General features: G+C 36.3%; 2 protein-coding genes across 2 annotated transcripts; both read right to left on the bottom strand.

Moving 5' to 3' along the window:
- Positions 1-568: 568 nt before the first annotated feature.
- LOC148909598 (uncharacterized) lies at positions 569-1,342 on the bottom strand. Its single transcript, XM_089034201.1, has one exon. It carries the CDS (start codon positions 1,340-1,342, stop codon positions 569-571), a length of 774 nt encoding a protein of 257 aa, XP_088890327.1.
- Positions 1,343-12,882: 11,540 nt separating this feature from the next.
- On the bottom strand, positions 12,883-13,272 carry LOC148909597 (galectin-3-binding protein B-like). The gene has a single exon (XM_089034199.1). The coding sequence runs from the start codon at positions 13,270-13,272 to the stop codon at positions 12,883-12,885; it is 390 nt and encodes a 129-aa protein (XP_088890325.1).
- Positions 13,273-14,912: the final 1,640 nt, after the last annotated feature.

The raw sequence follows: 14,912 nt of genomic DNA, 5'->3' as shown, positions 1-14,912 counted from the left end.
ACTTTAGTAGTACTTTAAAACTTTGCAGGACCTCTCTGAAAAACACCTTGGTGATGTGAGTCTCCTGCTTAAACATTGTTATTATTATCATTATTATTATTACTTTAATAATAATAATAATAATAATAATAATAATAATAATAATAATAACTTTATTTACGTGTCGAAATTTTCTAGTTTACAATAAATTGTGAACTAATAGAGGACACCTATCTTCCTATCTTCCTATCTATACATTATAAAACTCCCTCCCATCCCATCTACCCTTCATGTGTAATTTAAAAATAAGTAAAAATAAAATAAAATAAAATAAATAATAAATAAATAAATAAATAAACAAACAAACAAATAAATAAATAAATAAATAAATAAATAAATAAATAAATAAATAAATAAATAAATAAATAAATAAATAAATAAATAAATAAATAAATAAATAAATAAATATATAAATAAATAAATATATAAACCCCGCAAAATAAATATCAGATCAAATACAATGTAATAAGAATGTTATCAAAAAAAGACAAAACTAAGATATAAATAAATACATCAACTAAAAAAATCTCTAAGTATTGCATAAACAACAATTTTTACATCTCTCTGAGATGAGATTATGAATATCTACTTTCCTTACTTTTCTCTTAAATGAGTTGAATGACTCGGAATTCTTAATGTCCCTTGGCAAATTAGCCCACACAACCGGCCCGATATATCTTAAACTATGCTTACCATTAGTGATAGTATTAAACCTAGGAATTGTAAAATCGTCTGAATTTCTAAGCCCATAGTTATGAACAGTATTTAAACTAAAAATATCCGATACATAGGTAGGACACAAATTGTTTTTAACTTTGTACAGTAGTATTGCAATATCCTGCAATCTCCTATTAAGCAGTGTCGTAAGCCTGGCTATAGAGAGGAGTTCGCTATAAGTACTATATTTATCTCTATAAATTGCTCTTAGTGCCTTCTCTTGCAGTCGTTCCACCTTTCTACTATCCGATTGTCTACAAAAGTGCCACACTAGGTGACAATATGTTAATTGCGGTAAAATGAACGATTTATAAATTCTTAATTTGCCTAAAGTGGGTAGTAAATTTCTTAGCCTCATAATAACTCCGACTTTTCTCGCTACTCTTTTAGATAAATTCTCTACATGACAATCAAACTTCAGATATTCATCAATTGTAACTTCTAATAATGTCATATCAGAATTAGCCTTAATGTTCTTATTTAGTGCTGTAATGTTCAAATTCTTGTTTTTGTGCTTCTGTCCAAAACTGACTGTCTGGAACTTGTCATTGTTACACTTGAGTAGATTATTTTCATACCAATTCATTATGTTCAGTCCATCATTTAATTCGTCAATATCCTCTCCACGTCTTCTATTCTATCAGCAGCATTATAGATTTGATGATCGTCTGCGTACATCGACATTCTACTTTGTTCGATATTATACACGTCGTTTTCATATATATTCCACATCAGAAGTCCAAAATTGGATCTTTGGGGACAGCCTCTTACCACAGTTTTCCACTCGCTCATAATTTCACTGCCCATTCTAACTCTGTTCTTCCTTTCTGAGAGTAACAGTTCAATAGCATCATCACCAAATCCATATCCCTTGAGCTTCGCTAACAGTAGTGGTGGGTTTAGAGAATCAAAAGCTTTAGATAGATCAGACGACAGCACTCCGATTACTCTTTTCTCATCTAGTGATTTTTTCCAATCTTCCTGGAGATTTATGAGCGCTGTCTCACAACTGTTTCTTTTGCGATATGCTGTTAAGTTCCTGTTCAAGTAAGGTTCAATATAATGCGATACTTGGCCTGCCAGTAACTGCTCAAATACTTTATCAATCGTGCTTAGGACTGTAATTGGCCTGTAATTCTTCAAATCCTTGTGATCATCCTTTTTAAAAACCGGGACCCAGATTCCTTTTTTCCAATCATCCGGCCAATAACGTTTTTCTATGCAACCATTAAAGATCCTTGTCAATGATGGTGACAGCTCATTACTTGCAATACTAAGTAGTCTTGGAGATATTTGATCGTGCCCAGCACTTTTATTTTGGTTTAAGTTCCTCAAGGATTTTTCTACTTCGCCGACGTCAAGTCTATGGAATTCAAATTTTGGGGCATTGACGATTTTCTTATTTGTTTGGATGTCATGCACACTTTTATGGCTTTCTAGTTATTTTTCCGTAGACAGCAATATACAGGGATCCCCGATGTCAGCGGCTACATTTGCAAAATGATTAACAAATTGGTTAGCAACTTGAGTCTGATTCGTTAATGGACGACCATCAATCTCCAAGTTGATACGTGTATCATCTATACTTGATGACTTAGAGTCCAAGAAAGGTTTAAACACTGTATAAAACTCCCTAGGATTAGTCTTGGCCACTTCGCATGCGACCATATCTTGCATTCACAACATTCGCATTTTTATTTGACCTGACACTTTTGTTACACTCTTTACAAGGATGATTAATATTTCTCTTTGCTGTAGGGCCAGGCTGAGGGTGCACATCAACGCTCAATATAATACGATAAAGTTGAAACGTACTTGTTCCGTTTACAGTGTGTGGTACCTTTGATGCGAGATATTTCGGAGCTCGGACATTTGTGCGATTCCAATCCTCAAGTCGGTAATTTAAAAGCAGGACTTGTATTTCTTTGTTATTTCTTCCGTTTCGTAAATTCTCAACAGAGGATATGTTGGTTAAGATAAGGAAAAGTAAAAGTTTTGTAGAGCAAAGATTCTCACGTCCGCACGCCATCATGCGTGACGTAGTGATATTCATGACATTCATTAGTAAGGGACTGTAGATATAACAGTAGAACAGAGAAAACTGAGTACAGTAACAACTACTTTTTAAAATAGGCAGTGACATTGCTCTGTACAGACGAATGAAGCTTCCTTTGAAGCCATACTAACTCGACGCTGGATATCACCCCATACAGGCTATCGAACATACTTTGGCGCATCGCGCTGTACGTGTTTCTCTGTTTGAAGTTGTTGTGTTGATTCTGATTCTACAAAAAACATTGCTGTAGAATAGTAATGATGAAAAGGTAAATTATACACCGTGAAAAGATGAAAAAACTTACTGACGTTTCGGACGCTAGTCCTTCGTCGGAGCTCTTTTACTCCGACGAAGGACTAGCGTCCGAAACGTCAGTAAGTTTTTTCATCTTTTCACGGTGTATAATTTACCTTTTCATCATTACTGTTTCATTAGAAACACCGACGCAGCTCACACTAGTTTTTAGCTAGTTATATCTTTTTATTGCTGTAGAATGTTAACTGAATGAATAAAAGAATCACAGATTTTGCAGCAATAACTTTACAGTGTTTACATTAAGATCTAAACTGTAACCTATTTGTCCTGGCCGTAATACGGGGTTTAAAAAGTATGGAAGTTTGTCAATCGGGCAACAAAAAAGTGGCCGTTGGCCGTATTAAGCGGGCACATTTTACAGTAAATGTATGGGCATTTCGTCGGGACCCAAAAGAGCTGACCGCAATAACGGGGTGGCCGTATTAAGCGGGTGGCCGTAAGGCGGGGTTTCACTGTAACATACAAGAACATTGCTTCGGCTGTTTGTGTTGTCCAACGATCAATCTACTTATTCAGAACGGCTTATTTGGATGAAAAAACTGGCCAAATTTTCTTCAAGACTCCATGACTCTCGTTTTGAAATCTAATGAAAAAAACTTTTTCAATGCATCCGGCTCTACGTACGAGTCTTCTGAAAAAATCTAAATATGTTGACGATTGTACATAAGCGTTTCTGTTTACTTTATCACATCAGCAAAAAAAGGTTTGATGCATGATGATAAGTAATTCATCAAAACTAAAGAAGGGGGTCTGAAATCAAGGGACAGAGCCGAGTGTTAATACAGACTATTGAAAAAATGAAAAACACACGACACCAGCATCCCTAGTGTGATCGCAGCCAGACACCTGTCCCCAGCCATTGTGAGAACAGCTTCCAAGTGAGGCCTCTGAGCCTGAACATCTCATGTTGTACAGCCATATCTTACCCGTCCCTTGTCCGAAGTGCGAAGGTCCTAGAGTCTTGTTAAAACCAAGCTGCCGACACGCAACCTTGGCATCGTTTATATCAAAGTCATTATTATAACCACCTTGACACACTGTTCCCCATTGACCATTGACCTCTGAGGTCCGGGGTTCGAATCCCAGTCATCCCATATGAGCTGAGTTGGTTGGTTCTCTTTCTGACTCCGAGGGTTTTTCCGGTCCACCGGTTTTTCCTCCCTCCTCTCAAATCAAACCTAACTAATTCAAACTGGTTAGAGCTGTGCTCCGGGGTCATACATGGACTGTATAGCGGCTGCCAGAGCCGCCTTCACATGCTTTCAGTCCGACCCCGTTGAGCTGCGCCACTGCTGTACTTTGCGGTGGTGATAAGCGACGACAAGTTTTTTTTTAGTTTTGTTTTTGATATAAATAATCCGAAGATGAAACTATGTGCAAGTTTGCGCATGCACAGTGGGTACACAGTGCTAGAAATATCCCACATGAAACATCAGCACTTCATTTCGTCATATAAATACCGACAGTTGTCTATACTGAATAATTGTTTTGTACTTGTTAGTGTCGTATAACGTTCGTAAGCAGATGACGTAAGACGATCGATAAACGTTTACTTATCGATCTGCTAACGCCTTACTGAGTGAATGAGTAAGTGAGTGACACATTTGCATATTCAGACCCCTCACAATGACTCGTTTCTACGCTTCGCTTATCCACGAGTTAAAAACCAAGTTCTTTACAAGCGGCCTTGCCATAATTCATGTCTCAGCTACCAGTACAAACTGTTCCCCATTGAACCTGGTAATATACCTCAATCATATGGCTTTTCCTAGTTTAGCTTGAGTTCTTCATTTATTATTTTTAAACACGTTAGTTTGTAGAGTCTCAATAAGTAACTAGTAAAGATAGGAATCTAAACTCTACAAGAGAGGCAGCAGCATAAAATTAAATACCATTTTCTGAATTTTCTAGTGAATTCTGACTTGTCTTCTATAACGAACAGTTCTGTGAATATAACAGCACATGTGTTTTTGATGGGCAGGATATCTATATTTTAAAAATTTCAAACCATAACAATCTTGCTATTTTGGAATTGGTATTGACACATTTGTTGTAGCAGTATAATAATAAATAATAATAATAAATAAATAATTTGAAACGTGAAACATGAAAAACGACATTAAAATTGCCATTGAATATTTTTAAAGGCTTTTTATACATAATAATAATACAATTTATTTATACCTATATATTTATATATATTTATTTATATATATTAAACATAACGTTTTTAATTGCAAACGTACCCTTTATGATATATCACATATTATGCTTTGTGCAATTTTTCCTATACTCAACCTTATGAGCTGATACTACACATTTTTACTAACATCGAAGTTATTTTTTCGTTCATTGGCCATGGTCGGGTTTATTCTGGCAACCTGCTTGGTTTATGCTGAGAATGGTATGGTGAACTCTTGGGAGAAAAAATTGGGAGTCCCAATTTTTACGATACTTTAGCGCATTTTTTTATACTTGAAAGAAAGTTTCAGAAATTTAAAGTGCACTACCAGCGGCAAAGCAGCGCTAACCATCGTTTACGCCAATACCAAACACCAAACCCTCAGATAACCTAGGCGTACCAAAAAACTATAACAAAGGCACACGACATCAGCATCATATTGGTCATGAGTAGGGCAGTGAGACCCAAAATGTACCCATCCATAGGTAATATACTACTAATATACCTCCAAAAGAGCTATATGGATAACACTAGGCTAGTTCTTGTAGTTCATTTGAGATTTTCAAACTTCTTAGTTTGAAGAATATCACACACAGTTACAAAGAGAAGATACGCGACGCTCACTGTAACAACCAACAATTTTTTGATAGAAGAGAATTCCAAAATATGTTTTGGCGCAGAAATAAACAACCTTGTAGCTTTCAAACTATAGTAACTCGCTTTTTAGGAATTGATATTGACATATAATCGCCGCAACATACATTTGCGTGCAACTAACTACAGAATAAAAACAATTTTGCTAAACCTTTACAAATGAGTTTATTTAGCAAGTGAGAGTACAGACTATTAACGACATGAAAAGCACATAACTGCCAGCATCATTAGTGTTATCGCAGCCAGAAGGAACACTTCCCCATCCAATGTGAGTACAGCTTCCAAGTGAGTTCTCCGAGCCTGAACATCGCACACTGTAGAGCCATATTCTACCCGTCCCATGTCCATTGTACCAAGGTCCTAGAGTTTTAGTAAAACCAAGTTGAAAACATGAAACCTTGGCCTCATTCACGTACCAGTTACCATGACAAACTGTTCCCCATTGACCGTGGTAATAAACCTTCACAAGATCAATATTCCTCAAAAGAATTTTCTAATGGTATCAATCGACTTCTAATAATGATTGTATGAATCTAAACTACAAAACAGGATAAGTTACAAATTTTGAAATCTTTTTTTAAATTCACGTGCATTCTTGGTACCTGATACCTACATCTACAGACTTACCTAAGGCTAAAAACAATTTCAAAGTACTCAGGCTTCAACAAATATTGAGTAAATTTAAAATTCACAAATTATATTTTATATCTTGCTTTTTATATTGCATTGTTAAGTGTAAAGCTATCAAAGACCAAGTATATTTCATCTCTCAATGAGAAGATGGAATCAAAGGAAATGGTTAGAGTCATTATCCATCGAAAGGAACAGCCAAATTTTAACTAATACTAAACAACGGGAGACCTTTAACAGATAGTTATGTTTCATTATCGAAAATTACACAATCGAACTTTTCATAGTTTTTCGGCTTTGGCTTTTTGTTTTGGTAGTTGTTTTCGTTTTGTTTTTATTTTACAAATTAGTCTATAAGTCTGTATCTCGCGGTCTTTGGCTTTATTTGTTTTTTTTTGATTTACGATTTACTTAAAAGTAAATATACTACTACTACAATATACAGATTAATTTAAGAGGATAAGGTGATGATTTACTAACCAGCATGCAGTTACAATCACCATCGAATGCTCAAAATGTATATGAAAATTGAAGGTAGATAAATGAAAGTTCTAGGTTATGTAAATTATTTTCCATCTACATGCACATTATTTTTTCTATTTTTCTCTTTATTGTTACATAATTTTGGCTATTACATAGTTTTGCACTAGGCAATTCACTATGACATTTGGTGAGCATTTTATACTGATACTATTTCCTATTTGGATATGATTCTCACAAAAAAGGACTCGGAGGATTCAGATTTTACATCCATTGTGAGTACAGCTCCAAGTGCCAACTCTGAATCTCTGCATTACATAATCTGTGCATTATTTTCAGCCAAATTCTACCCTTTCCAAATTGACGGCATGCTACCCTCGTATATATCTGAAATATTCCAGTAATTTGAGATGTTGTTCCCTATTGCCTCTGGTAATACACCTCCATGATACATAGCAGTGTTTTCTATCAAATACCAAAAAGCTTATCATACTGAACAATAGTATAATAACACGACACCAGCATCCTATTGGTGCGTGTTGAAGTCAGAGTCAACGTGTCCCAATCCACTTTGAGGACAGCTGCTAGTTCTTTTTTATCAAATTTGATTATTTAAAAGAAATTCAAAAATCTTGATCAATGGGAGAACCTTAAGCAAAAGAAGTCTACATTCAAGAGACACGATGTTTTTTGAAAGAAACATGACAGCTATTTCTGCTTCCTATTGTTTGGATCGATCGAAATTGTCCAAATAATGTCATCGCGCTTCACAGGTTTCTAGACAGCCAACTTTGTAGATATTGAAGTTAGTTCTAATACCTCAAATGCAACGTCTGCTTGTATTTTGCTGTTTGCTCCAAACTTTTAAAAGATACAAAAGCAGCATCCCTAGTGCGACTTCTGAAGTAAGATGCTGCAACGCTTCCCCACCCATTGTGCGCTTCCAAATGAGGCCTCTGAGCCTGAATATCCCATGCTGAACATCCCATACTAGTCAGCAATTATTTGCCGAAGGCGAAGTGAATATCGGGGAATATTTCCCGAGACGCGAGTCTTCGAGCGGCGAGGTAAATATTTTCCATATTCACCGAGCCTGAGGCGAATAATTGTTTTAACATATACCAACTTGTGTACAGAGTAACTTATTTTTATATACAATTATTCAATAAAAACAAACAAACAGAAACTTTTAGTTTGTGTGACAAATTCACGCAAAACGTTTAGCAAAACATATCAAACTTTCCACATAGAAAAGTTGTCGTTCCGCTCGAGCTGTTTCTTTTACCATATATGGAATGTACTTACCATATTAGGAAATTGGAATATAATTTTCTTCACTAAATAGGCGAATTTCTTGCTCAAAACTGCTCAAATTTACAGTAAATCGAGTGAAAACATCACTAACTAGTCAGCCATCTTGGTTTTGGCCGAAAAAAGACTGGAAATTGTGTAGGGGAGGGGAGCGTGGTTTGTCACCACAGGAAGCCCGCGAATGACAACAATTGTTTGATATGATTTAGCAAAACTTTTAGGCCATACTTCGTTGCCTTTTTAGTATTGATAGTGTAATATTCTGTCCCAACTATTGTTAATATTAAGGTATGCCAAAGGCAACTCTGCCCTGGAACAAATCCTGGCCAGAGAGCAATAAATGGGAGAAAGCTTTGCTTACAAATGATATTTATGTAATAACCAGAACAGTGAGGCCTCTGTGCCTGAGCAACCCATCTAATCCAACCAATCCAACCATACTTTACCCGTTCCTCGTCCATATTGCCAAGGTCCTAGAGCTTTTGTAAAACCAAGTTGTCGACATGCAACCTTGGTATCGTCCATATCCCAGCCACCATAACATACTGTTCCATTTAATTTAAGTAATGATGTACCGTCGACATGTAACTAATAGTAATAGTACTCAAACTTTGTAACGTAAAGCTCTCGCAAGCACCCGCTTCCACTTTTGGGAATTACAAGCGTGTTTTCCCTTTGTTATGAAGCTCTTATTACGAGCGACCTTCTAATGGATATGACTTGCATTAGTCAACACTTTATTAAAACTGCTGTATAGCTTATCGTTTGTGTTTTTTTCCTCTTCAGTCTTTACATGCGCTGAACTTTTGTATTACAGTGGGTGCCAAACGAATCAAGGGCTGTTCATTAAGGCGAGTTAATTGGGCGAATAATAGGATAAATAAATAAATAATTAATAGGAATATATAGTGAATTCCAAAGAGTAGATCTTCTTTCACTGGATTCCAATTGGAACTTAGAAGTTGATTTTTACGGAGGGAGGAAAACAGGCGAACCCAATAATCAGCGAAAATAACATCATATTGGTGCGTATCGCAAACAAAAGTAAGAACTCCCACCTAAGAGTGCAGCTCTGAAGTAAAGACTTCGAGCCTGTAGATTTTACATAATCGAGCAATACTTTCTCGCCCCTTTTCTATTGACCGAACAACCATACAGCAATACCAAAAATTGAGGTGCAAAAGATACTAAAGCAAAATAAAAGCAAACGACACCAGCATTAGTAGTGTGATCGCAGGCAGAGGAAACCTGTCCCCATCCGTTGTCAGTACAGCTTCCAAGTGCGGACTCTGAGCTTGAACATCCCATGCCGCTCAGCCATACTTTACCGGTACCTTGTCCATACCACAAATAATTTACAGTTTTAGTAGATAATTAAATTAAAATCATCATCCATTAAAACTGTTTCAAACCTTTAGAAAAGTGACTGATATAGATATCAAGGATTAGAGAGTGGTATTTTTGAGGATAATATAATAAACATTAAAAAATATGAAAAAGCACACGACACCAGCATCATTAGTATGATCGCAGCCAGACCAAACCTGTCCCCATCCATTGTGAGTACAGCTTTCAAATGAAGACTCGGAGCCTGAACAGCCCATGTTGTACAGCCATATTCTACCCGTCCCATATCCATAGATCCAATATCCTAGAGTTTTGGTAAATCCCAGTTGACGGCATGCAACCTTGGCATCTGGCATATCCCAGCTATCATGGCATACTGTTCAAAACTGAACGTACTAATACTTTTAAATTAATCAAGCTATTTCCTCGTTTCAACATCTCATTTTGCAAGATTCAAGTCAGATTACACATTGCGACAAAATATCCTACCATTTATAGTAAGTCTTTAAAAATGCGCTTTTATGCTCATTATTTGCATAAAAAAGCTTTGGATTTCTTATTCACAACTACATACCTTTTGTTAGCCCTGGGTCCATAATGTTAGTTGTTATTGATAGTCCAGTTTTAAAATATGTTTTAAGGCTATTGGAAAAAAGAAACAACTCGACATCATACTGAATAGAAGGGTATAACTTTGACAAATTAAACAATGCTATTAAATTTTTTAACTATTAAACTTTTAAACCATTAAACTTTTTTTAATTTAAAAAATTATGAATAGAATTAAGGGCATAACTTTAATTTAAAAAAAATTATGAATAGAATAAGGGTATAACTTTCACAAATTAAACAATGCTATTAAACTTTTAAACTATTAAAACTTTAAACTATTAAACTCTTTTTTATTCGAAAATTTATGAACTTATCGTTCCGGCCATTTCTTATTTTTTATTAGTTAGCTTTTGCTAAGAATTTTGGCAAGAAGATGTTTTATTTTTGATGTTTTATGACTTACTTGACATCGGTAACCATTAGTACAAAATCTTTCAACTAACGAAACTTATGTAACAACTAGAACACACCACACCAACATCTGTTGTGTGATCGCAGCCCGGTACGCTTCCCCATCCATTACGAATACAGCTCTGAAGGGAGGTCTCGGTTCCTGAACATTGCATATATTCCAACCATACTTTACCAGTCCCTCGTCCATACTGCCAATATCCTACAGTTTTGGTAAAACCAAGTTGTCCGCATGCAACCTTGGCATCAGGCATATCAAAGTAACTATGACATACTGTTCTCCAATGATTATTGCATAAAGCTGCAGTTCATAAGTATTGATGATGGTGTGGTATGTATATATATATATAACTAATAATAATAATGCAGGACGCAGGTATAACTTTGACTAATTAAACAATCCTCATTAACTTAAAATTACTAGTTGCTGCGCAATCTTTATTGTCATTGTTACTGTATAATGGCCATTTCTTATTTTTAATTAGTTAATTTTTACTAGGATCTCTGTGCCTGAACACCGCATCCAGTACAGCCATACTTTACCCATCCCTCGTCCATAGCGCCAATGTCTTACAGTTTTGGTGAAAGCAAGTTGGCGACATGCAGCCTTGGCATCTGGCATATCCCAATGATCATGAAACTCTGTTTCCCACTGACCCCTGTGGTGGACTTAAAAACTGATTTCTTGTTTGAGATATAGGTCACGCTTACAATCCTAGGTGCTTGGATTGTATGTCATAAGAACGATTTTGTACTTCAATTTTAATCTATAAACCTCCTTTTTATTTCATATTGTACACTTTTTAAAAGATGTGGACTTTTATTACAAATTAGTGGGAATTAGTGTTTCATTGCATGTTTTGCATAATTAGATTTAAAGCTTCAGGAGTTGGAGGTATGATACAAGTTTGTCACAATTAAATTATTGTTTTTATGCTTTACATACTAAACCAACAACCAAAGCACACAACACCAGCATCCCATTCGTGGCGGTTGCAACCAGAGTCAACGTTCCCCCATCCACTATGAGTACAGCTTCCAAGTGAGGACTCTGAGCCTGAACATCCCATGTTGAACAGCCATACTTTACCCGTCCCTCGTCCATAGTACCAGTATCCTACAGTTTTGGTAAAACTAAGTTGTCGACATGCAACCTTGGCATCTGGCATATCCCAGTAACCATAACGATCACAGACTGTTCCTCAATTCCCTTTACGTTATATCTTCTTAGCAAACGTTTCAGAGTCAGTTTAAGGGTAAACTTGTAACTTATTTTGATATCATCCAAGACATCACGTCCTCGGACCTGTCACAATTACCATTTCTCAAATTTATCAGGCTTGAACGTATGTTGAATAAAATTCAAACTTACTTTCCCAGTAAAGATGATATACTGTTCCCTATTGACCATAGTAATAAATTTCCATAAACTTATAACACAAGTAAAGTTATTGAAATATTTCAATTATTCCTCCAAAGCAATGTGTATAGTAGATTTTCTGAGAAAACTATTTTTATTGCGTTTTTTGTTTCCGAGCTATAAATTATCTTGTGCAAAGCATAGTTCCTACAATATTCAAATTTCAACATCTGGGAGTCTTGATATCCCCGTTTCTAAAATTTTTATTTTGAATCAGAGTTGCACTGAAAGTGAAAATAGTTTTATCTAAAGTAGTACCACAAATACCACAAAGCTAGGACAATTTATAGCGAAATATTAATGCCAGATATGAAAAATAGTAGGACTTTTAAAAGCCTTCACAAATGCGGCATGGGGAACAGTGTGTCAAGATGGCTGGTACATGGAGGAAGCCAAGGTGGCATGTCGACAACTTGGTTTTACCAAAGCTCTAGGACCTTGGTGGTATGGACGAGGGACGGGAACAGTCTGGCTGGACGACATGGATTGCTCTGGGTCAGAGACCTCACTTCAGAGCTGTTCTCATCCTGGCTGGGGTGTCGCTGACTCTGACTGCCAAACTCACAAATATGACGCTGGTGGAGTGATTAACTCTCTGATTTGTTTATCACGGAGTATTGTGATATGTGCAAGTTTATTTATCAAATCAAGCATCACTCAGTTCCATGTTACATTGTAGTAAATAATTACCGACTGACTAAAGGATGGTCAGTACAGAACACGCCACACCATCATCTCCAGTGTGTCTTTATACATTATATTTTGTTTCCCAAGACTTTTTTCTGGTGGGCATCGTGTTCCAAAAAGGTTGGGTGCTACGAAAATGGACGAACAACAAACAACTCCAGCATCTTCAGTGTGACCATTGCAGTTAGAGCTAACAGTTCTCCAACCATTGTGAGAACAGCTTTGAAGTGAGGCCTCTGAACCTGAACATCCAATACCATCTAGCCAGACTGCTCCCGTCCCTCGTCCCTCGTACCAACGTCCTACAGCTTTGGTGAAACCAAGTTGTCGACATGCAACCTGAGCATCCTCCATACCAAAGTAATCATCACAGACGGTTCCCCATTGACCATTGTGTAAGACTTGTATCATACCTACATCTCGTAATGTTTAAATATAAGTATGCAAAATATGTATGGAAATATGTTTACAAGAGCGGCCGGCGAAAAATGATGATAATGAGATTTCATAACAATTCATTTAACAGAACAAAGAAAAATTGATAAACCACTTTGTCCCCCTTTGTTTAATTCCGTATATTTTTTTTAATGACGTCTTTGCCATGTGACTTAAACGCAGCAAGCCATTGTTTGGAAGTACGCTTTCATTGTAACCCACAGAAATTTCTAATTTTGCCTACTATTAGTCTACATTATTATTGGTGTAATCATACTCTTTAAAATTGTTTTAGCACTCATGAATTTATATATTCAGGTAATATAAAACACTGGCTTGAATCAAGATCGGCGAAATACCTTTGTTAGTTAGTTTGTTTAGACATATTTTATTTCAAGATATAGTTACAGATAGCACATTAACCATTCCTTATTTCTTCCTGTAACAAATCTTTTTTTTAAATCTCCAAATGCTCCCAGCTATGAGAAGAGAACTATAAAGCGAGGTCTTGGTCGATCCTGAACATTGCATCCAATTCAGCCATGCTTTACCCGTCCCTTGTCCATAGACCCAAGATCCTAAAGTTAAAATGAAAAAGCCCATTGTATCATCTAACGCCTTTAGCACATTGTTTTCAAAGAACGTTTGTTTTGTACTTTTTTATCCACCATTACACTCTCCGCCGAATTTTGTTTATTACTCTAAAGGCCATAAGGTTTGTAATATTTATCACACACATTTGTCTATAAGCTTTCGAGGCCAGTAATGCAACTGTTTATTTATGATGTACTTGTTAAGGAGCATCATCCTTTCTTATTGAGTGTCTACATCCTCACCACCATATATTTATTCATATTATCACAATAATTACTTCTTTGTACAGGTTTAGCAGATACTGGCAAAAGCCCGAGAAATTAAAAAAGCTTTTAAGTTGTTTGACTGCGCTATTTTGAAAGGTACAGGCATGTAGTGGGCATGTAGTAGAAACTCTAAGCAAAATCCAAGACGTGAGCGCAAGTTTCTTACATTTTTTAAACATTGCTGGGAGCTTCAGTATATTGTTTTTTAGTAATGGCCAAACGTGACAGTGTATCATAGTAACTGGGATATAGCAGATAAAAAAGATAGCCTGTCGACAAGTTAACTTTACAAAAGCTCTAGAAACTTAGTGAAATGGAAAGCTCTAGGACATTGATGGATTGGAAAAAGGATGTCAAGGATCAGAGGATTTCCTTGAGAGCTGTTCTCACCCTGCACGGGGTGTTGTTGATTCTGGTTGCAAATATCACAGCTATGATGGACACCAAAGAGACACACCCTTCAAGTAAATATACGATTTTGTAATAAAGCTTCTCTGTTTGGTACATTAAAGTATATAAATACTGAATGAGTAACTGACGGAATGATGAACGGGCGTTACAGAACACACGACTCCAGCATCTTCAGTGTGAGTTCCTCCGCACCAATTACCAGTGCCCCATCCACTGCTAGAGCAGCTCTGAAGTGAGTTTTCTGTTCCTGAACAACCCATGTTTGTCAGCCATACTTTTCCCGTCCCTCGTCCATAGTACCAAGGTCCTAAAGTTTTAGTAAAACCGAGTTGTCGACATGCAACC

This window comes from Actinia tenebrosa, unplaced genomic scaffold, assembly GCF_029948245.1.
Source record: "Actinia tenebrosa isolate PJP-AT-01 unplaced genomic scaffold, QUT_ActTen_1.0 PGA_scaffold2__45_contigs__length_23673736, whole genome shotgun sequence".
Classification (NCBI taxonomy): Eukaryota; Metazoa; Cnidaria; class Anthozoa; order Actiniaria; family Actiniidae; genus Actinia; species Actinia tenebrosa.
This window is presented reverse-complemented; position numbering and strand designations above follow the sequence as displayed.